Source organism: Helicoverpa armigera, chromosome 19, assembly GCF_030705265.1.
Source record: "Helicoverpa armigera isolate CAAS_96S chromosome 19, ASM3070526v1, whole genome shotgun sequence".
Lineage (NCBI taxonomy): Eukaryota > Metazoa > Arthropoda > Insecta > Lepidoptera > Noctuidae > Helicoverpa > Helicoverpa armigera.
Genome location: NC_087138.1, coordinates 3259549 through 3282463, shown reverse-complemented (window position 1 = coordinate 3282463; position 22915 = coordinate 3259549). Strand labels below are relative to the sequence as shown.

At 34.9% G+C, this 22915-nt stretch overlaps 1 protein-coding gene across 1 annotated transcript; it reads right to left on the bottom strand.

Annotated features, from left to right (window-relative positions):
* Positions 1–14354: 14354 nt before the first annotated feature.
* Positions 14355–21583, bottom strand: LOC110382650 (protein FAM114A2). Its single transcript, XM_064039482.1, has 10 exons — positions 21269–21583; positions 20079–20282; positions 19130–19318; positions 18513–18747; positions 17589–17840; positions 16893–17018; positions 16278–16419; positions 15617–15808; positions 15033–15156; positions 14355–14512 (listed from the first exon to the last, which is right to left on the bottom strand). Exons 1-10 carry the CDS (start codon positions 21449–21451, stop codon positions 14438–14440), a joined length of 1722 nt encoding a protein of 573 aa, XP_063895552.1. The 5' UTR covers positions 21452–21583; the 3' UTR covers positions 14355–14437.
* Between the last annotated feature and the right edge of the window lie 1332 nt (positions 21584–22915).

Here is a 22915-nt window from a genome sequence, read left to right as displayed (position 1 = left end):
ATAATACTCTGGTTTAATAGGTTATGAATTCGAAAGGTCTTAGTTCAAATTCAAGGTCGATTTTTTGTAAAATTCTATTTATGTGCCTGGTTTTGGTCTCGACGGCCGGCGGGCGGTACTAAAATGCACAGGTAAAATAAATTCTTGATATTGCATTTCTTGTCAAATGCTTTGGACATTAATTGGCTATTTTATGTCGTTTGAATTTGATACAACGTCAATAAGTTTGTTTGTGAACTTCTACAAAGTTCTCGAAAAATGAAAAAGTTGAAACCAACCGTTTTGTACAGCAAGTTTTGGAGCAAAAGGGTTTAAAAAGCAAATTATTACATACTTGCATTTTGTTTTTTGTTTTACTTTATAATCAAGTATGTATTTACAACTAGGTATATACCTACCAGGATTTAAAGTCGTGGATGACTTATGCCTTTATAAAAACATATATTTCACGATTAGAATGGGTTGTGTTCTGTACCCTACCAAATCTCTGGTTGCTTGATGCCAATTTCGGCCTGCAGTTATCAGTATAATTTTTGGGCTTTAATGGTATAATGTAAACTTTCATGCATCATCTACATTCTCATAAATCAAAGTGGATATGAAAAAAAATTAATAAAAAAAATTTACACGATAAAATAAGTAGGCAGGTGGAGCCGCTTGTTACATACATATAATATTTTTTAAATCCCTACAATAACCCGTGAATTACCATTCATTCCGAATTTTGCACTAAGCTTCAGAAGTAGCCGAAGCTAGTAATTTCATTTATCACCCATTGTGTTTGCAGAATATATTGTTGAACATAAAATCTTGTAACACAAGTAGTGATTTTCCGTCATGGGTCTCTGAAAATGTATCCGTAATTTGCAGACAACTTGAAGACCTATTACGTATATGGGCCATTGTTGAATAACACAATTATAGCTTACAATCAGATCCTGTTCATATTTGATCATTTTGAAAGTTGAACACAAGAAGTATAAGTATAAGGTATAATATACATATAGGTAAGTCATAATAATAGAACAACGACAGTTCTGCAAATCAATAACTTTACAGCACGCTGCATCAAAATTTTCTAATGGAATTTATTTTAGAAATCGCTGATCCCTAGTTATTTGAAAAAATATTAAAAAATTAAGTTCTTACTATCAAAATGTAATATAGCTAAGGATAAAACCCGTGATAAAACCTGAAGCACCATAGAAGGAGCACTATAATCAAAAGATAAAAAAGGCTAAAAAGAAACGAGACATCATTATGAAACTAATAAATCAAAACATAGGCAATCATACTGTCTACGCAAGTATAGCATCTAATTCTTAGAATCGAATACGGAAGCCAATCTTTTTTATCAAACCAATAAGAACAAAGGCTATAATTCCCGCCAACTACAAGTCTCCCGCCAAACTTCAAACTAACGAACTTTATTATGACTCAAACACAAACAAAGCTTGGGTCAATATCAATCCTTTTAACGGACTTTTGTATTAAGTTGTTTAGTTTAGAAATCTTAATATATTCTAAGCATTTGTCATGTTTGTCATTGTGCAATTAATATGAGTGGTCAATAACATTACATGGATGACCTCTTACATATTATTAATGCTGTCATAGCCCAAGTAAACACAATTTCTTTTTTTTTCTTTTTTTCACAAGATCTCTATGTCTTGACCATCAATCATTTTTTCTTTTCATCTTAAATTACTTTACCCAAATCTTTGACCTTCAAGAACTGACTGATCTCATTGTAATAAATGTAGCAAAATAAATTGGGAGTAAAGTCCTCTAAAATCATTTACTAATTATATCCCCATTAAGGTTAATCTCTCATCGTTTTTTACTCATAAAACACTTTGATCGGCTTCTAGTATTACGCTGTGAAACAGGTTACCGCGGTTCACGAACATACGATGAGATTTATGTACTTAAATGGTAATATTTGTTAACTTTATACAGGGAAAAATTGCCAGTAAGTCTGACACTAGGCTTACTAATGTATTGCGTTATCCGGGTAACTGGGTTGAGGAGGTCAGATAGGCAATCGCTCCTTGTAAAACACTGGTACCTACTCAGCTGCATTCGGTTAGACTGGAAGCGGACCCCAACAAAGTTGGGAAAAGGCTCGATAGAAGATGAAATGGGAAAAGAATATCAATATTTGGAGTATCCCAAGGGTCTATTTTGGGACCATCGTTAAAATTAAAATCCAGTCTCTATATATTTTTTTGTAGTCAATCAGGTTGCTATGATTAACCAGCTGTATTTCCTAGAGATAAAGTATGGTGGTCTGACAGATAAACCACGATAGTTCATTTAAAGACAGCTGCAGGAAACACGCTAATTTAACACGTTTATCCTGAAGTAGTTCTTATTGGAGGGAGCTGATTTATCACGGCTGTAAGTCTAATTAAGCCTGATTATGGTACTCTAGATCTTCTTAGTTAATCCATGACTAAATCTAATAATGTTCAGCTGAACTGTAACACACGATAAGTGGTTAACTTGATCTCTAGTATGCAGTTACAACTTGTGATTTTTTGAGTAATTTTAGCAAAAGCCCCTTTTTTGTTGATTCTGTCCTATTCCGTTTCATTTGTATTTTGAAATATAGATCCAAATTCTATATCTTCTGTTTATAAGTCTTCATCTTCCTCCAATTTAGTCAGTAGTATAAATATCAAAGTATCGATAACATGACCTCTAATTATCACGACCAATAGTGATGTAACCAAAGATCTACTATTATTGTCGGCAATTGTTTTATTTTTATGAGTCGACCAATTGTCTGGTGGAGTATTATTATTCTAGCGTGTGTCAATGTTTATTACTGAGATAGTATTCTGTGGTACATTACTTACCTTTTTGGCCGTTGTTATTCGTCATCATTCTATTACATTTTGATTTTAGTATTCCACAGTTAACCCGGGTGTCATATGACTCAAATCAGCTGATTCTACAAATAATCCTAGAAAAGCTTTAACTTTGGGCATCACTTTTGTTCTATACATAAGTATCTATGTATATGGAGATAGGTTGTGGCTTCATGTAAACCACTGGTATAGTTAGGAAAAGGCTAGTTTAGGGTGATAAATCTATATGGAGAAAAGACAATTTTATAAAATTCTTTGTGAAATCTTCCATGAGCTGGTCAAAAAAGATAAAGGAGACTCCGAAAATATCTTATATGTCAACAATGACTATTAAAGGACAAAAATTCAGTCATACTTGATTAAAACGATGATGTCACGTAACGACCTTCGAGTAATTTGAGTACAAATTGCCATATTATGTTGATCTGGATAAAAAATTTAGGTAGGTACCTACAATGTTTACCTACCGATATATTGTTATATTTATGTAGAAACTTAGTTTTTTATCTTTTTTGATTTTTAACATATTGATCATGTATTTTGTAGTCTAAAAAGTTGTATAAAGACTTTCTGTAATTTTTCTTGATACCTAAATATCATCATTCCTTCATTCGACTTCCTCCTTTTTCGAAGTCGGCCAAAAGTAGGATTCACCTTCGCTTGATTCTTGTTGTCTACTTACACTTATTGTCTAATCAAGTTGTACTCCAAGTTAAGTTGTCGAGTCTAATTGACAGAGTTTACGATCCAATTTCCAGAGTCTGTTCAGTAGATGTACCTAATTAGTTTAACTTCCATCTTAAAATTCGATTCGACCAATCAAATTACTGCAATTGGCTATCTCTGTGTCTCGGAATTAACCACTGCTTAAGTATCGTTAATCATGGTTAAGTACTCAATCAAGTCCACAATATGAAGTTTGATGGCTGGTTTGATCAGACCACAGATTACGCAGTTAATTCTTGATTCCTTAAATGTCATCAGGCTAGGATTGGAGGAAGGGGATAACTAAAGAAGCAATGGAAAAAAATTGTAAAGGTTTTGAATATGACTGGAACTATGTCACTTTTGAAATGACGTCAGATAGGTACGTTCCTACCTATGGAAGATGCTCTTTTTTCGCATTATGAACCAAAAATCGAGAAAATATATATAATTCTACTGTAGAAGGCATACTGCGCTCAACTCAAACCAAATAAATGGAACCTGTCTTAAAGTGAAAGCAAATTTTATATCCAATTTCAATTATATCAACAGCCAGTAACGGCAGGAAAAACAATCAATTTACAAAAAATCATCGCGTGCCACAAGTTCAGAAAACAATAAAAACAACAACCGGATACATTGTTATTACTCTCAACCATTATTTATTAGTTAAATGTCATATATGACAAGTTGCAGGACCCATAAGGTCCTAATTTCACGGTTTTCACCCATAACTATTGGTTTGCAGTTTATTAATTAGCTGGGTGGGTGATATTTTTGCTTTGTAACGATTTCCGATATCAATTATTTGGTTGAATGTTATTGTTTATTAATTTTAGAGTTGTGACACGTGTGTGGCATGTGTTAGGGGTGGACTGGGTTGGTCTTATTGGAAATGGTGTGTTATGGATTTCATTATTAATATAATATGTGATTAGTTTTTTTTTTGTGATTCTGTTATTAAAAAATGCAATTATGCAAACTAGACTGCAAAACAGCAGTTTCTGAACGTCAAATATAACATGAGACAGCCTCCCTATGTGTTCTTGCTGGGAAGAGAAGGTGCAACAAACTCTTTAGCAATAACTGATAAAATGCTATACCAGACCTTGGAGAACAAAATCTGTGATCCAACTCTGTTGATGATTTTCTCTTTTACTATTGAAATTTTATTCATAGACTAGCGTATGTCTTGTTAACATTTATAGTAAGTTCAACTCAGTCGTGCGCGCGGCCCTATGTGTGGGTAACCCTTGTACATATACAGTGACTTAGTGTGCGTGACAAGAGGTACAGTCGGGTACAAATACAGTTATTTAGGGGTTGTATACGGTTGTTTAAAGTACAGTTATTACGTAATTTAGTTTATTTATTTATAATGATTCTGTATCGCTACTTGAAAAATCAAATGATGAATTTTCGGATTCGCTACTTTCACCAATGTTAATTATAAATTCTGACTCCATGTCAAAATGTCTATAGTATTCTTCTTTTTTCTTTTGTACATGTCGACAAGTATTACCCAACATCCCTTCATCAATTTGACTTAAACGTTCATTTATGAGTTTCATTATTTCCGTCTTATTTTGGTCGACATTATGCGAAGCAATATAATTTTTTTAAATTCCCCACACATTTTGTTTCCATTATTTTACTAAATTCTTTTTACATTCTTAGTCCACACATTTATTTATTGTCCGCGTACCCCGAGCTAGAAAATATGTAAGGAGTATCTAATTCATCTTAGATATTTCACTTCATTTATTTCTTAGATACTGTCAATGTCAATTTGAAAAGCCGTATGAGAAAATAATGATAAACTGTAAAATGTAATAATAAAAAGCTTTGAATGTTGTTTCATTTTTTTGAAACGCTACCTGACTCCTTAAAACATTTTCTCCGTGAAGAACTAGACATTTTCGTAAACGACTGTACCCATAACAAAAAGCGATGAGAACACGTCATGCTCGGACGACGTCACTGTCACACGAATGAAAGTTGTATATTTACAAGCCGACGCACACATAGGGCCGCGCGCAAATCTGAGTTGAACTATCTATACCTGGTTTTAGCAAAAGAAACGATTCCCTGGATGTGAATGAGTAGTTTTTGACATTTATTCTGATTGGCTTCTAAACCTAACATAAATCAGAAAGATGATTAAGGAACTGAAATAAGTAAGTAGCTGTCCCGAGAGCATTGGACTTACTCATTGATTTCCATTTACATTAATCTTACAATATGCAGTTTATTTTAATGAGGACGGAAGACAGAATTTTATTCCTAAGAAGATACGATTATTAGGAATAACAAAATGAATATTTTCTAAAATGGATTTCTAAGCAACTTTACCTTTTGATTTCCATTCTACATGCATAGATAAAAGATCATTTAAATCGGCCATATTAGCTAGGCTTTCAAAATGTGAGTTTACAGCAGTTTTTTTTTATTTTTTCCCACGGCTTAGATTCTCTTCCTGTCTCAAACGAATCGCGCATGTTTCGGATATCGGTATAAAAACAGCCATCCATCTAATTGTGCAGTAGCTGGTCTGGCCCATAAACTATGTTCTTTTAAGCAAAAATGAACGCGAGGGTGAGTAAGAAAAATAATAGTTATTTGATTTTTGTCGATACTAATAATTATTAGCGAAAGAGTTTGTTTGCGCCAGTTTGCGCTAATCTCGGAACTACTCAGGTTCCTATTGGTACGATTTTGACAATTATTCCCATTCTATAGCCAATATATTATATCAAATAAGTATATAGCCCATTTATCGAGAAGGACAAGGCACTTTTTACCCGCATGCGAGAAGTAGTTTCGCTTGCGGAAGATAGTTTAGATAATTTAGGTTATTTACACAAAAATCCTCGATAAAACAATTCCACCGTCTGATCTTCAAAATAATAAATCAAAAGTTCTTCCTAAACTCGATGATGTAGCTAACTGTTTCGGTCCAAAAGAAACCAGTTTCAAAAACAAAGACCGTCACAAAACACCTGTCTGTCCTTTCATTCATAAATAAATCTTCAAAAGATATTCTAAACAATAAAACTTAAGTGTTATTACCTCTATTTACCACTTCTTTTAAATTACTTTACAACCAGAACTTATTATACTCTGGTACTTATAGTAACATTTTGAAATACAACCCAAAAGATCGATCTATTCATTAGAAATAGGTTACCTTCAATTGGCGAAAGGTTCGTTTTTCAAATTGCATTTATCGGTAACGTTGGAGGGTAGTTTCGCATTTTTTTCCTACCTCTAGTTCATTCATCTCATGGGGGCGTAGGATGGCGGAAACGGACACAATGAATGCTTGCACCGCTCTGCCTTCCGGTACAGTCGCGCGGTCAAGCGTTCGTTGGTGCACCTGTTGTGAGAGTATTTTTTGGTGGGAATTGCCGTTTTGAGATGCAACTGGCTGTGTGTGGTGGGAAAATAAAGCGTCATAGGAGAAGATACCTACTTTCTTTATAATTTATTTCATAAAATGTGTTTTTTTTATAGGGCAATGCTGGGAATAGTATTAAACTATTATTTATCATGCACTGACCAATATATTGTACTACAATAATTACTTTACGATAGACTAAAATTAATTGATATATTGAAACCATCTATACCTATTTAAAATTGTATACCTAACTAATTCAAGAATAACATAATTATCTACTTATTTAATTAATTCGTTTAAAAAGTGTTTTCAATAAAAGTAAACTGATTTCAATATCGCCTTATTTACCAAGCCATTTTACAAATATTCAGTATCTGTGCACTATATTCGCCAACACTTGTCCACTGGACAGTACAAAAAGTTTTACCTGTAAACATAGTCAGAATCGGAAGTGGTGGCGTATTGTCTCACGCCCCACGCCATGCCGTGGTGTTTAATGTTGAATTTGATGGTGTTTTTGTACCATTGTCTTTGTATTTGTATTCGCAATTTAGAGGAGAACTTTATGGGATTGCAAGTTCCGGGATGTAGCAATTGGTGGTTTTTTAATGTCCTCTTTTGAGGTTCAATTGTTTTAAGTTGTGTTCTGGAACTGTTGTGCGAGCAGCCGAAAATCGATCTCAGTGGCGTGCACTTGGAGAGGCCTATGTCCAGCAGTGGACTGCGATAGGCTGATGATGATGATGATGATGATGATGATGTGTTCTGGAAGTTTAAATTGAAAAAGTTCTAGGTACATTTTGCCGCCTTTCATAAATAAAGATAGATTGATTGACTGAAAAAGTAAATTGTACCTAAATAATGTTGAATGCAGAAAGTTATTTAGATTTTCACAGATTGTGAGGTAATAAATATATATCAGAGGCAGTTTTACTTGTATCGGTATACTCAGGTAGGTATGTACTTATTTGCGTAAGTCTACTTATAGGCTATACTTTCATATGCCGCAGCACAAATGCACGCGACTCACAATAGATTTTCTATTGTTTTATAACTGCATACAAGAGTTTAATCTTTTCTAGCCCGTGATTAACATCTCAAAAAATAGTTCAAGAATCCCATAAAATAGATCCGTTATAATGAGCTTTATTATACAAAGTATTCTGAGCTCATTATAATCGTCGGAACGGACAACAATTATGTTGCCGATAGCGGATAGGTTCTCTATAGTTTTTATCCTTTATTTCTATAGACGACAGATGTATCAGTTTCCTTTGTAACCGGTCTAGATAATTAAGTTATTGATCGGTACGCATTTTGAGAAGCGATTTAATGCGATTTTTGATTTTATTTTGTAGATGCAGTTAAATTTTAATCAAGTAGGTATCTTGATTGAGCATAAGTTTTCGTTATGTTAGATGACAGAATTAAATAGATAGGTATTGATAAAGCTTGTTATGTCGGGTACCTAGGTACATAGATACCCACAGAACGACGACCGGTCGGTCATGGACCTACTAATTCATTTTCTTAGAATACCATCACGGGAAGCCGGGAAATAGCTACTTAGGTAATCTTAAATGAGATGACGGTAAGAAACGTGAAAGACTGTGTCCTGTCAAACTCCAATGAAATATCATAGAACATACTCAAACTAAAAGGTGTTTTATGCTCAAAGCCATTCATAGCTAAGTACGTATGGAAATATAAACAGACAATAGAAAGTAACATTAACATATAATATAGGTACAATGACATAATCGCTTCTGATGTAACATGAAAAACGTGCTTAATACCAAACTTACTACTTAATTCGGCAAAAGCAATAACCTTTTGATTAGGGCTGCCATCCGTCCGGGTTTCCCCGGATTTGTCCTCGTTTGGTGGCCGTCCGGGGGCCATCCGGGCGGGGTTTCAAGAAGTGTCCGGGGAAAACCCGGACACTTTTCATGTAAGGAAGCACCTCATTGAATTTAAGTATATGTTAATTGTAAATGGTTCACAAATTAGGTAATATTTTGTTAAAAAAATCGTACTCGTTCGGGGAAAAAATGCGATTAACGCCAAATGTCCGGGTTTTTTTAATGTTTGTCCGGGTTTGGCGAAATTCGAGATGGCAGCCCTACTTTTGATAGCTGATTCATTCAAACTTCTAACACAAAATATATTACACACCTGGCCAAAAATACTAAGCACACATTTTTGTATTTAAAATTAATAATAAAGTAGGTACTTACAGAGAGTTCCTTCCTTCCGATTCCTGAGTATTTCTATAAAAGATCCGAATGATTTATGGGAATAGAACCCATAGTATGCGGGCTCTTCAAAGTTCAACGGATTACTTACAGATGCTCGAGTACACCTTTTCCTAAGGTGTCGGATAGAGTGGCTGCGGGATATTTGTCTGTTTTGAATGTAACCGACATTTGGTCAAATTGTTTGCACGCGAAGTATTCTTGTAATATACGTTTATTGTGTGCTAATGTGTTACGGATATGTGGGTGCCCTTGAAGAGCAGATGCTTTTGGTTGCAAACTTAGAACCAATTAATGTCAGGTAATTGTTGAATAATTAATAACAATTTGTTAAAAAACGAAGTTCTCATTACAACATTTTTTTGTGACAAATTGTTACCTATGTATTTTTAATAATTCGATTAGGGCTTATTCTTTGTATTATACTCTCTTATTAATGGATATGATATAAGATTACTTAAGCGTTCCAAAAACAGGTGTAACGTAATATGTACAATCTACAAATCATATAATCTGTAATCAGTAAGGATAAGCATTGCCATTGCATTGTGGCAATGCTGCCAGCCTTTGGGCAGGCTCTCTGTCGGTGCTTTTTGACGCTTTCAATTTTAGTGTAAATACCTCTTTTTTAATGTAAAAGCTTGTTAATTGCACCTTGTTAAAGGTAAAATTTGTACCCAAAATAAAAATAAATCTTCTTTATTTCTATATACCCAAAAATCAAGCTATTTTATGCCCAAATATTTCTGCTCGCCAGTATAACAGTGCTATCACCACATTAGTAGGCACGCTACAAAAGCGGATCTTCCTAATTACGATGCGGTGCAGGACCTGAAGTTTCCTGCTCGAGCAATGTTGCCAAATATGGAACGAAATTGAAACAATACCCGGTGGTCAGTGGTACAGTGGTAACTAAAAATAGGAATTAATTTATGTGAGACGTGACGTTGTTTTGTTTGGTAGTCATGTTGCTTTCTTTGTTGTACATAGGTTGTAAGTAAGTAAATGTGTTTTACGTAATTTAGTGTGATTTATGTAATGATTGAATTATTTTGTACCTTACGAATAAAGCGAACATTGAGGTATTTATATTCTACCACGTTTAGGTACTACGTAAACTATGGTAAGGTCCAGACGGTTCAGATAATATGAACTTCTATTGTAAAGCTTTTCAGTATGTCAACAAACATAACTGCATAGGTAAGTGACTACATTAAGGTATTTAATTTTGCTTTAGTACTTGAAAAGGACTGCGTCATGATTTTTAAACACGCCTATGTAGCCGCCAAATGATAGGTACCCAAGTACCCAATAACTGTCAGCGGATATCATACAAAACAAACAAAGGGTCGAATCAATTTTCGAAAACACATTAAAAGCACGTGTCACTACATCCCGGATCATTACAAAATCATTGAACTAGAAAATTATAGTAATAAGTCACCAAAAACAAATTATTTCATGCCAAAATACACCTTCACTGCCCTAAAATAAAAACAACATTGCTTTGGCATATAATTTGCTACGAAATTAACTATAAAAATAAACTAATCATCGTGATTGTATGTTATTATTTTGATTATTAATTACAATAAGGGGTGACACGCGATCATAATTTCCTGAGTTTTTTTGTGATCTATGCTATGGTTAACAGGTGACGTGTGTTTGGAAAAATTAACTTTGCCATGTGCCTTGTGATGAACGATGCAAAATCAGCATCTAAAATGTTTTTAACACATCGCTGTTATAGTATGAATTTAGTTTTAATAATGCACTACAGCTGTTGGGTTGGGCTGCTTCTGTACTTCGAATGTCTTTTGCTCTATGGATTATTTTCAGAAGTTTTCTGGATTGGACAGATGCGGTTTCGCCGAAATTCAATTAGTAGATTGATAGATGTAAGATTGAGGGTCCGTTTGGTCGAAAAGGCATTACAACCAATCTTTCAACTTGAATTGGCTTGAGAAGACGATAGGTACTTCCTCCCGAAGCAACCTAACACAACTAATAGTCATATCATTAGGTATAGGTAATATGGTCGGTCATATCTTCGTTAGTAGTGCGGTGAATATGCGCAAACCATCACTAGTTTAGGGTACAGCAGTCAAGCAGTGGAAGATTTTAGACTCTGACTCTGACGCCAATATTTCTCCGGCTTTACATTTCGATAACATGTTGCCTAAAGAAATATGTGTCCATCTTTGGCATATGGCCATATGGGCAACAAAACTTACCAAATTACTACCGACAAAGGATCCAATCGTACCTACATATTTCTATTCAATCGATCACTCTGATGTCAGGGTAGTAAATGTAGTAATATTTGGCAAAACGGAGTAAAGAGCAACCCTTGCATCTTTTGTGTTCGGCAGATGTGCTACGGACCGCGAGGCGAGGAGCGCTTTTGTTGATGATAGAATTGTGTGGATACGACAGGTAAAGTATTGAAGGACATTTATAACGTTTAGTGAGGTTTCCATAAATTCAGTATATAAGCCATCTTAAAATGTGAAAAGCAATCACTCTGGAATGATGGAAAAAGTTTTAGTGCAGGTTTACTCTTTGAACACGAACCCAATTTCAAGTCATCATGTAGGTAATTTATTTTCATATGTCGTTTCTACTTCACCTACCCAAAGTAAAGAAAACCATTGTATAACTAAAACAACGTTGTGAAAGCTATGTATTTAGTAATATGCATCTTTTTTGCGACTGCGAAAAAAAAATCTAAACAAAATAGCATTAGGTATCTAATACATACCGAATTGAATTCAAAAGAACAAGGATATAAAGTTTTCCAAGAACCTTTTACATAGATAAATGTAAACATAGCATTCAACAATTTCTGCGTTTGATTTCAACAATCAATTTTTCAATTCGGTACCACATCCATACTAAGCTATCATCGGTTAGAGGCGCAGGCGCAACAGGTGTCGGCACAATGCCCGATATTCACCATGAACCGCTATTATTATTATTTAGTGAATTCTGTACAATCATTACGTACTCATAATACACCTTTATAAGCGTAATAAGGTTTGTTAGGATTGGAATGATAAAATATAATAATTATTATAATAACTTTTTTTTTATCACTTTAAATATTATTTCATATTTGTGCATTTATTTATCTTTCAACATATAATTTATATTTTTAAATATTAGATAATAAAAAAATATATATAAAAAAATATTTCATATATTCTTATATCTTTATATGTATGTAGGTATATATTATACAGTAGTAGCTGTGTATGTAGAAATAATTTATTATTTCTCTGGATTTAATTTCTTTTCCTATACTTTATTTACACACTGTTTAGGTACATCTTTTTTATTTCTATTTTCTTTCGCAGATATACTGGTAGAGATTACTTTTAAACATGTCTTGTTTCTATATACTGTGTGTAGCACAACAAAAGCATAAATAAACAAATAGTACCTACTTGTATAAATAAATATAAATGGATTGAGTATTGGTTAAACAGTGACTTCCAGGTTACTTTTTATAATAATGGCGAAGGTAAGTAAAATAAAATGAAAGCTTTTCAACATTCACTATTAAATAAATGCATTTAATATATTAGGCACATTCACAGATATAAAACTTTTATAGATAAGAAGAACTCTATTTTAAATATTCATTTATTAGTTAAATATATGTTATGATATAAGAAAAAATCATGATTTTTCATTTTAGACCCAAGTATTGAACAGTTACTTATAGTAAGTAAGTATAGTAAGTTATAACCAATTCGGTTTTAGTAACCAATCATTAGTTATTTATTTTACTATTTCATAGAAAAAAAAATACGTATCTAAAACAATAGCATAGGCACTAATTGGATCTATTTGTGCTTTGTATGTGATGCAAAACTATCAAAATGATAACTAACGCAGAAATTGCGCAAAACAAGAATGAACGCAGGACGAGAGTTTGCGCAAAACAAGAATATGCGCAGGACAAGAGATTGCGCAAAACGATTTACTTTTCTAAACCATTCCTGTTTGCAGTAATCTATGAAGTAAATACCATGATGAGCATGTTATATTATCATCTAACTAACAATTGGTTACTAAACCTCGCCTAAATTCACAAATATTTTATGAATAAAATTTGAACCACACAGTGTAGTAACAACATTTTAACGTGTATCACATAATAAAGTATTTGTCATTGACCCAGTAACTAATGGATATAAGAATCAAATTAAAAACTATCTGAACAATAAGTCAAAGTTTAATGTTTTTATTTCACAAGTCACACTAGTTGCACGGTTCCAACAAGTTTGTCTCATGGAGAAGAGCCGGCAAGAAACTCTAGGTGTGGGTCCACACTGCAAGCGCGGTGCGGCGCGGCGAGCGGTGGCGTGGGGTGGCCACAGTGAAGGTGCGAGCTCTTGTAGCGGTGTGACGTACATCAGGAGTGCAACACCTTGACTTATAGGAAATTGTTCTTTTATTTCACTCCATAACTTTCTTGTTATTGTGCGATTATTGTGGTGTGGATGTTTGCTTTGCCAGATCGGTGGTTTAGATTGAATTGCACTTATGAACGATTCAGTATTCACCGCCATTTTTTAGACAAACGAATATAAATGCACATACGCCGAACGACAAGATCGAACTGGTTTGTTACCCCCGCCGTCCGCGCATTGGGTCGCTCGATGACTAGGCCCGTAGTGTGGCCAGAACGCGCGGATAGAAGCGTTTGAAACTTACGCTCGCTGTGTCGCTCAGTCCCATCGCACTAGGCTTCCGCCTTAGTCACTTCAATATGGACGCAAAGGCGCGTTTCATAAATATGTTTGATATTTCGCGCCCGCCGTCGCAACCGCGCTAGGCTCGCAGTGTGGACCCACACTAAGTATATTCTTTTTAAAACGTAATTTAAAAGAAATTTTACACGCACAACAAATCATCATGCCGTTCAATCATCTATTCAAATAGACTGCAAAATATTGCTATTTTCGAACGTCAAAATTACATGAGAGAGCCCTCAAAACCCTGCACCACTTCCTAGGTATTTTTGGTGAAAAGAAGAAATGGTGGAACCAACTTCCTAGCAACAACAGGCACACAAAAGGGATTCAGAAAGAACATGGTGATTGGTGATTCTGAAAGCAAGATGATTCTTATTGACTCATATTTCCATTAGTTACTAGATCAATAGTTATTTCATATTATAATATTATATTATTTATTTATACAGCGCCTATTTGTAGTATGGGCAGCGCTAGTTGGAACGCGTTCTGGATGTATGTTGAACTGTTGCCAGCCTGAAAATATTGAAAGGGTTTTGTTTAGTAACTTATTAACTAATTCTACACTTCTTTACTAATATGATAAAGATGAAGCATTGTTTTGTTACTCTTTTGGTATTTGTACAATAGAGAGTAAAATTATTTCACTGGTTGGGAAGCTAGCCTAATACTGAGTGAGATAGGTTGTCTTGGTACAGAAAGAAGTTCCCCGGGGGCACAAATGAAACCGCGGGGAAACAGCTAGTACCTAATATGTAACTTATGTTTGTAATAGAATTGAAAGATGTCCATGAAGATTTTGCATCATTCTGGTAACTTAGAAGGCTTTTGAAACATTTACTCTAGTAATATAATGCTGAAGAGTTTGCTTAAACGCCTTTATCTCGGGAACTATTAACCCATTTGAAAAATTCTTTATCGAGAAAGCCTATATATTTAGGCTACTTTTCATCCGGGTGAGCGACCTACTACCCAAGGGACGCGGGCGAAACCACTAGCCGAACATAATATCAGAATAATACAAGTAAAAGCTTACCTCTAAGAATATATTGGTGATGTACGTATTGACTTGTTCCTTATTGTCTGATGGCAAAGCGTTCAATTTCTCTGTGAACAGCGTGGCGAGCTCGCTGATGTGTTTCGTTAGTACCACGGTCATTCTGAAAGAAATAATTTAGAAATATTTTTATGAGATCGAGTTGGAAATTATTGTAAAGTTATAGTGTGGTCACAGATTAAATAAAATAATTTAGTTACACATGGAAGCAATTTTGAAGGCAATGCTCCACAGCATCTGGATTTCAATTTAGTCAAAAATGTACAAGGACAAGGACATGACCTTCTTAAATTCAATATTACAACAAGTTCCTCCGTGTTTCAAGACACACTACAATGGTTCCGGTTGTCATATGAACAACTTTGAAAATTGTTATTGGTTGTTATCATCATCATTATGATAACAATTAGAAACAAAAAAAAGGTCTGACAGACAGTCAGTCCTGCCAAAAGCTATTGTCACTGCGTTGGGCAAGATATGCAGTCGCTTCAAGTTAAGAACTGGAACTCTGCTTCATCCAGTCAGATTAAAAGGTACTAAACATAGTATAGATGGTGACTTACTGCGTGAGAGCATCAGCTTCATCAGCGGTGGATCTCCTGGGCTTCACCAGCAGCATCTCAGCAGCCTTGTGGTACTGTTCCACTGAGAGTGCCGTGCTCTGAGCGAGGCAGGAGACGCCGCGTTTGTACACCGACTTTATTTGTACGTCGGCTTCTAGTGATGTTATGTAAGCTAGGATTTCTGTGTATTGTCTGTAAAGATAAGAATAATAGCTGTTAGTGTTATTGAAATATAATGTCGTATATAGGAAGAGTATCATAACTCTTCATTTCATTAACACATAATCGGTTTTGATAAATATGAGTAACCACTTCAGATAGCCGATTTTAGAGATAATATAGAAATATTTCTTTAAGGGAAAAACTCCTCACACTGATTCAAAACATCACAATTTCAGTTATCTTGGATTCAGCAATAAATATATAAAGCAATCACTTGAACAAATAAGATTTATGCCTCGGCATACAGTCTACAGTCACTGACGAAACTTTTCATGATAATTTTTCATTCATATCCAACCCCAACAAACCAATCAATATCTCATATATCAACATCTTATTATCGATAAAGCCAACCCAAGTTTTTCATGGTTACCAATTACCGGTTCCAGATGACCCTTTTAAAGACTAGGAAAACATACTCATAATGTTAATAACTCACTTAACAAGCGGTTGGAACTGCAGCTTAAGCCCCAAGTCCTGTGTGGCGGTTTGCAGTCGCTCGTGGAAGGCATCAGGCTTGGACAAGCCTGCGCTCGGAGATTCTTCCTCTTCCTCATCTTCTTCAGGCATTTCGCATAGTTCTGGAGATGGTTTAGGTAGGTTTTGTTAAAGATTCTACATAAGTAGTGTCTGTTTAAGGAGAAAATTAAGCAGTAACGGTAAATTATTCTCTGCCATCTTCAACAGCTAATTTATACAATACTATCATAGTTTACTCCGCAATCCTGAGGAACTTCTTCCCGTAACCGGGTAAAATATAACATGTGCCAGTGCTACTCGGGGAAAGAACAGGAAAAAATCCTAATCGGGACAGTGAATGGTCAGAAATCTATTACATAAGCAAACAAAAATATACTGTTTCCTCTTTGTTCTATTAGTTTAGTTTGATAAAGATGATCAAAGACTAGGTTATACCTCAATGTATGCGGTTTACTGTGGACTGGATCAGCTTTGAGAATATAAAAATAAATGTAGCATTATAATTATCATTTGCATTTCATCATTATTTTCTATAAAAAGATTACATAAAAACAAAAGAAATATTGTTGTTTACCAGCAACTTGCTGCAGCGTCTCCTTAATATCTTGTCGTTTGTCCGCGTCGACGCTGCGAATGCGTTCCTCTATGCGCATGCTCACCTGTTTGGATAACATCTCTAACGCTTCTAAATGTACTAGGCCTGGAATGTTGAAGAATATTTATGATCATTTTACTTCTTCACATAAATTAAATAATTCCTGGGAAGAGCATTAGATACATGTAAGTATGTATGGTACTGTGTTAGGTAAGCAAAAACGTTAAGAGCATGGGAAAGGCACGAAACAGAGAGTTACTGGGCATTATGTAAAATTAATTACACCATTTTTACAAAATAACAATAAGATTTTGAAATTTTCAACAATAATATAATCAGATTGAATCTAATGCCCAATGGTATAGTTACTGCACAGCATTTATTTCACGAGTTGAACCTACTGCCGCTTCAAACGCTATAGCTTATGAAAATATTATTAAATTAGTTATGTATAATAGATCAAGTTACGTTTGCAAAACACACACATACACATAAATAAATACACATTATTTTAGGTTGATAAAGAAATATATGCCTTTTATATTTTTCTATCCTTTTGAGGAATCTACTATATGACTGCAACATGATTCCTGATCTAGGTTGGAAAATCAAATATTCAACCATATTCAACTGAAAAGTTTAGATCATGTTTGGACTACAACCAATATTCCTTACCTTCAAAATCATCAAACAGGTTCTCATAATGGACTTCCTTAGCTTCCCTCTTCTCTTCTCTCACCCTATCATCTTCTTCAGCCTTAGCTTTGGCCTCTCTCAGCACCTGAGACAGCACTGGCTTATCATTGGCCCCAAGGCCTAAGAGAGCTCGCTTCTTGGCAAGGCCTGGGTCCCCATCTTGTAGCACTTCCATTGTTTTCTTGCCTATAGTTTCTAGAGTGTCGAGACCACCGTGTATTACTTTTGTTCCTGGAATTTATAAGAAGAATAGTATTAATAAATATAATGGCGTCTAGGCTTATTGTAGGCCATAACAGCTGAGACCTACAGAGATCAACCAGCTGTGCAGGACATATTGCATTATGAGCAATGATTGAGGCCAAATTCTTCATTAAATGAAGTGGCGTGATTATGAAAGTAAATAATTCAAATTTATTTATTTATAAACTATTGAGTACAGAACTAGAACTTTTATAATAAAAAGGACTACTCAGGAACTACTGATTATTAGATCCTTATATTCAACCAACACCCAAAACTCAAATACAGTCTATCTTGATTAATTTAAAGGCGGGTCTACGCTAGACGAACCGAGCACGAGCGAAGCGCAAGCGGAGCCGTTCTCGGCTCGTCGTTAGCGGCATCAAGTGTGTACGTACAACGAACCTACAACGATCACTGTTAACAAATCCCTTTGTGTTCGTCAAAAACCGACAACAGGCGGAACGCAGCCGAGCACGAACGAAATGCTCGCAGCGCGCTCGTTAGAGGCTTGTAAGTTGGTCCACACTAGACGAATTGTGTTCGGCTCGTGCTCCGCTCGTGCTCGGTTCGTCTAGCGTAGACACAGCTTAAGAAGCCAGCTCAATAAATATGGCACTTTCATCACCCAAAGCAAACAAACCAGTCTAAAAACATTACCTGTAGTTTCCACAAACTTGGTAACACCAGAGAACAAACTGCCAAACTGGAATGCATCACCAGTATTCCCACCAGCTTCCTCAGAACCAACTTCTGGTCTCCTCTCACTAGGAGTTGAAGGTTCATTGTCAGGTTTGCTGACTTTAGAGTCATTGTCTTTAGATGTCCTGTTGATTCGAGCTAGTTCTTCAGGGTCGGGAGCACCGATACCGGTTTCTAGGACTGTTGATATGCCCTGGAAATTGTGCAATATGTTGCAGTAAGCACGGTTTAATTTTATAGAGGAGAACAAGTCTTTTATTTTTCATAGAATAAGAAGTGAAGAATAAATTATATGTTGATTAGTTTAATTCTTACAAATTCGGTTGGTTTTCCTGTAATAAAAATGATCATGTGTTTTTGTACTGTTTTGATTTAAGATTTCAAATAAATAGTAATGTTATCCATACATATATCAAGAAATTGGTATGGTGATGAATCAGAACTGGATAACACCAAGCACATTAATCCCTTATTTCGAGAATGAGTAAAGCCAAGCATATCTGTTTTTTTAGAATATTTGTGTTTGCTTTGTATTTTGTCAAAAAAACATCTCTTTACCTTTCTTTTCTTCTTACCTGTGAAACCTGATTGGTAATATTAGTAATGCCAGCAGTAGCGGTACTGAGGAGAGAGTCCACACTCCATCCCCACCCCCAGCCACTGCCACCGGTGGAGGCTGCTGCTAATCGGTCAGTCACCTCCTGAATATTGGGCTCTGGTTGTGCTGGTTGGCTCAGTTGACGTTGTGGTTTTGGTGGGGCAATCTGTAATTTCATATGGTAAATATGTTTAATTTTGAGTACTTCAGGATATTTTTTTTCCTTTGTGTTTTTAATCTGCTATCAGTCTACTCAGACTATGATCAGATGTGTGGAGATACTAGAAGGGTATTTATAGTAATGGGGCCAGTGCCCAATTCTATTTAGTCAGGCAGCACAATGTCAGCTTTCTTGAGTCTCCTACAAGTTGAGTCTCTTGAGTAATTAACATTTAATCACTACTTAAGACTTTAAGTAGTGTTTAGTTAAAACGTCGCTTAGAAGGTGATTAGAGATTTTTATAAGTAAGGGGGCTAAATTTAATAGATGGTTCTGCACTAGTAGTGACTGTGACAGAGGATTTGGATGGGAGCTCAACCTGTCTTTGTTTACCTGTTGTAACTACAATAATTCTAGATGGCTATAATAAATATTAAATGTTTTTGTATAGCATTCACATATATTTATTGTGAGTTCAGACACTGGTGGATCCGCAGGGAATAGCTTGACTTTGGACCTTGATCACCTGGTAGCACCAATAATAAAAGCTTATCTATAAGAACAATATAGGCTATTTGTTATTCAGGTCCCAGAATGCAGTTCCCACAGGACACACATAAATGATGCCATAATAAGGTAATAAATAAAGGGCTGTGGGATTCTTTGCAAGAGTTACCACTGCCTGGTTCATTTTAGTCAGTAAGATTCTCGAGAAAGAGTAAGAGTCATATAATATCCCATAAAAATATTATATATATAAAATTACCTTCTGAGTATCAGCAGCCGCGTCGTCCTGTCCCCAGTCATCAAAATCATCCCAGCCAGTATCCTGAGACTTCACATCCTCTATTGTTTTACCCAGCTGTTCTTCCAACTTAGTTTTATTCTTAGCCGGTATACTCTTTGTTATCTGTGGAACAATGGGCTCAATGTCCTCTATGTCGAAGTCATCCCAGCCATCTGTGTCTTTCTGGAACAATATGGCTTTTTATTAAAGCTTGGTTATAGTATAATAAATAAAATGTTTATATGTTTTATTTGCAGGAGAACCAACTACGGTGGTATGGCCATGTAAAGAGAAGACCATCAGATTATATGAAAAATTTGGTGCTGCAACTCTCCATGCCTGGTCGAAGATGAACAGCCCGAACCAAGACCAGATGGCGGGACGATTGGAAGGAGTGCCAGGTAGCCACGAGCGATGTCATAGATAGAGCGAGGTGGAGAAGAAAAATTTGGAAAGCTAACCCCACCACCATGTGGATGGCCATACATAGTAGGAAAGAGAGAGATTTTCCTAGTGTATCAAGAACTAATAATATAGTATCTATCTATCAGCAAGTATAGCGAGGAAGGGTTTGGGCCACATGTGCATACTTTTGTCTATTTTTGGTGTGAAATAAAATGATTAAGATTATATATCTAACAGATGAACAAATTACAATAATGAAATTAAGAATCATTTGATAATGACAAACTTGTCTAATGATATTAGTCACAGTTAAAAATATAAAGTCTAGTAACACAACATTCTTAGTAACTCGGAAATATTTTATTTTGTGTAAATAAATAAAAGAATCCAACTTAAATATGTAAGTATTAATTAAGAAAATCAACATAGTAATTAGCAAACCAAATACCAATATGTATAAGGTTATTTTGGTTTATGAATAATGAAACAAAAATTTGCCCTGACCTTTTGATTACAGTTAATTTATTTGAATATCTAGCTTATTTGATGATCATAAAATGTTTTGATAAGATACACTTAAGTAAGTTTAATTTACAACACTTAGATTGTGTATTATAAATTACTGGATTAAGTTTTATAGATTTTTAAACATGTGGGCGGTAATTTCATTGGAAAACTACACTGGGCTCAGCAGAGGACTCAGATATACAAAGATGAATGTTTCAAAGGCCTGGAACTATACCACATTATTTTTAAATACATACCACATCTTCCACAACTTTTTGAACATTACTGGAAGTAGTTTGAGTATTTGTAGGCTTTTGTTCAGCTTCTAATGCGCCGTCGCTGTAGTTTGAAGACGACAACCGTTTCTTTCTTTCCTTCTTGTCGGGGCTGCCGTGGCCCTCGTCAGCACTCTCAAAATCCTCACTATCACTTGTAGGCATGTTTGTACACCAGTTATTAACCTTAGATAAAACCAGCTGTTTTAATAAACTATTTAATTACAAGGAATAAGAAAATGTTGCGACTTTATTACGTGTTGACAAAACTGCCAACAACACATGACATTGACGGTTTAGCGCGTTCCATGGACTTGCATGTTGTGAGTTTTAGCAATGGTGTGTCTTTGTCTCTCATAGTATGTGAAAGTAGTAAAGAGGAGTGCTGCAACTTTTATGGCATATTGAAACATTGTTCTGTTCGTATTTTTAGGAATATTGAATTAAAATATCGAATAATAGTAATATTACATTAGAAAACATTTGAAATGTGAAAGTTATTTTTTTCATTTATGAACACTATTTAAAAAAAAATGTTCGTGTGAGTAACATGTAGGCTGAATAGGTAAAATGACATTTGCATCATTTTAGAAGAATATAAAAATGGATTCAAAATTCAAATCTGCGAAGCAGCCATTTTTGTTGTTTGTTGTGATTATTTATTTTAGTGAAAACACTTTACAAATTCATACCTTTGCATGTTCGCTTTGAATAATTTATCTATCAATGTGCTTGATCATTTGATCTTTGAGCTTGGTTTTATTATTTACAATAATCGATATTGCTTTTTGACCACTATCATAAAGTTAAAGTTTGTTTGTGTGCTCGAGTGAATTTTGAACAGAGAACATCGTGAATCGTCAATTTGATATTCATTCTTTTGTTATTTTCAGCACCTACATTATTTCTTGAAGATACCTACTTACCTACCTTTACCTACAAGTTTTCCTGCAGGTGAGTTAGATACCTATAAATAATTCGTTGTAAAAACTTGTATTAGTGTACTGACATATGAACAGGTACCATACCCTTACAAAATTTGTGTTAGAATTTTCAATCTTTTTCACGAACATTTAGGCACTTAAGTGATCTTTGCCCAGTACAAAGTCAAAGATCATATAGGTATCGTCAGGTATTTTATCCTTATTTGTTCGATTTCAAATAAAATATTTAGATTCAGTTATTCATGGACCTACACCGAAAAAGTTAATCGATTTTTAGGGCAGTAGGTACCTATTTGTTCTATTCTCAATTCAATGAACTGAGTCGTAACATCTAGGTATTTTTATGTAGGTAATTTCGTTTTATTCGTAAAATTTTTACGGATTAAGCTGATGATTTTAGTCACGTTCCACTAGGGAACATGAAGTTGCAACCTTCGCTTCAGTGAAAAGAAGCGAGTGTGCAGACAGAATAAAGAGGAAACTTGCGAAAACGCGGCAAATTGAGTAGGTACCTAAGGCCCGGTTGTTCGTACGTTACGGTAAAGTTAAAGTTAAAATTTTACCGATGTCAATTTTGACCACGGTTAATTTGACGTTTTTACTATGAAATGTTGACGTTGAACAACGCTTTTTGAATTTAAACCCTGTTAATTTTACTTTAACTAGAATTTAACCCTAACCTTGA

Bases quoted from the DNA above. Each gene is read 5' to 3' on its own strand.
- LOC110382650 (XM_064039482.1), bottom strand. From the start codon at position 21,451: ATGCCTACAAGTGATAGTGAGGATTTTGAGAGTGCTGACGAGGGCCAC. The intron at 17,019-17,588 runs GTAAGGAATATT...TCAACATTCCAG, and splicing joins CCTGTTTGATGATTTTGAAG to GCCTAGTACATTTAGAAGCG. The intron at 15,809-16,277 runs GTGAGTTATTAA...TTATCTTTACAG, and splicing joins CAGTTCCAACCGCTTGTTAA to ACAATACACAGAAATCCTAG.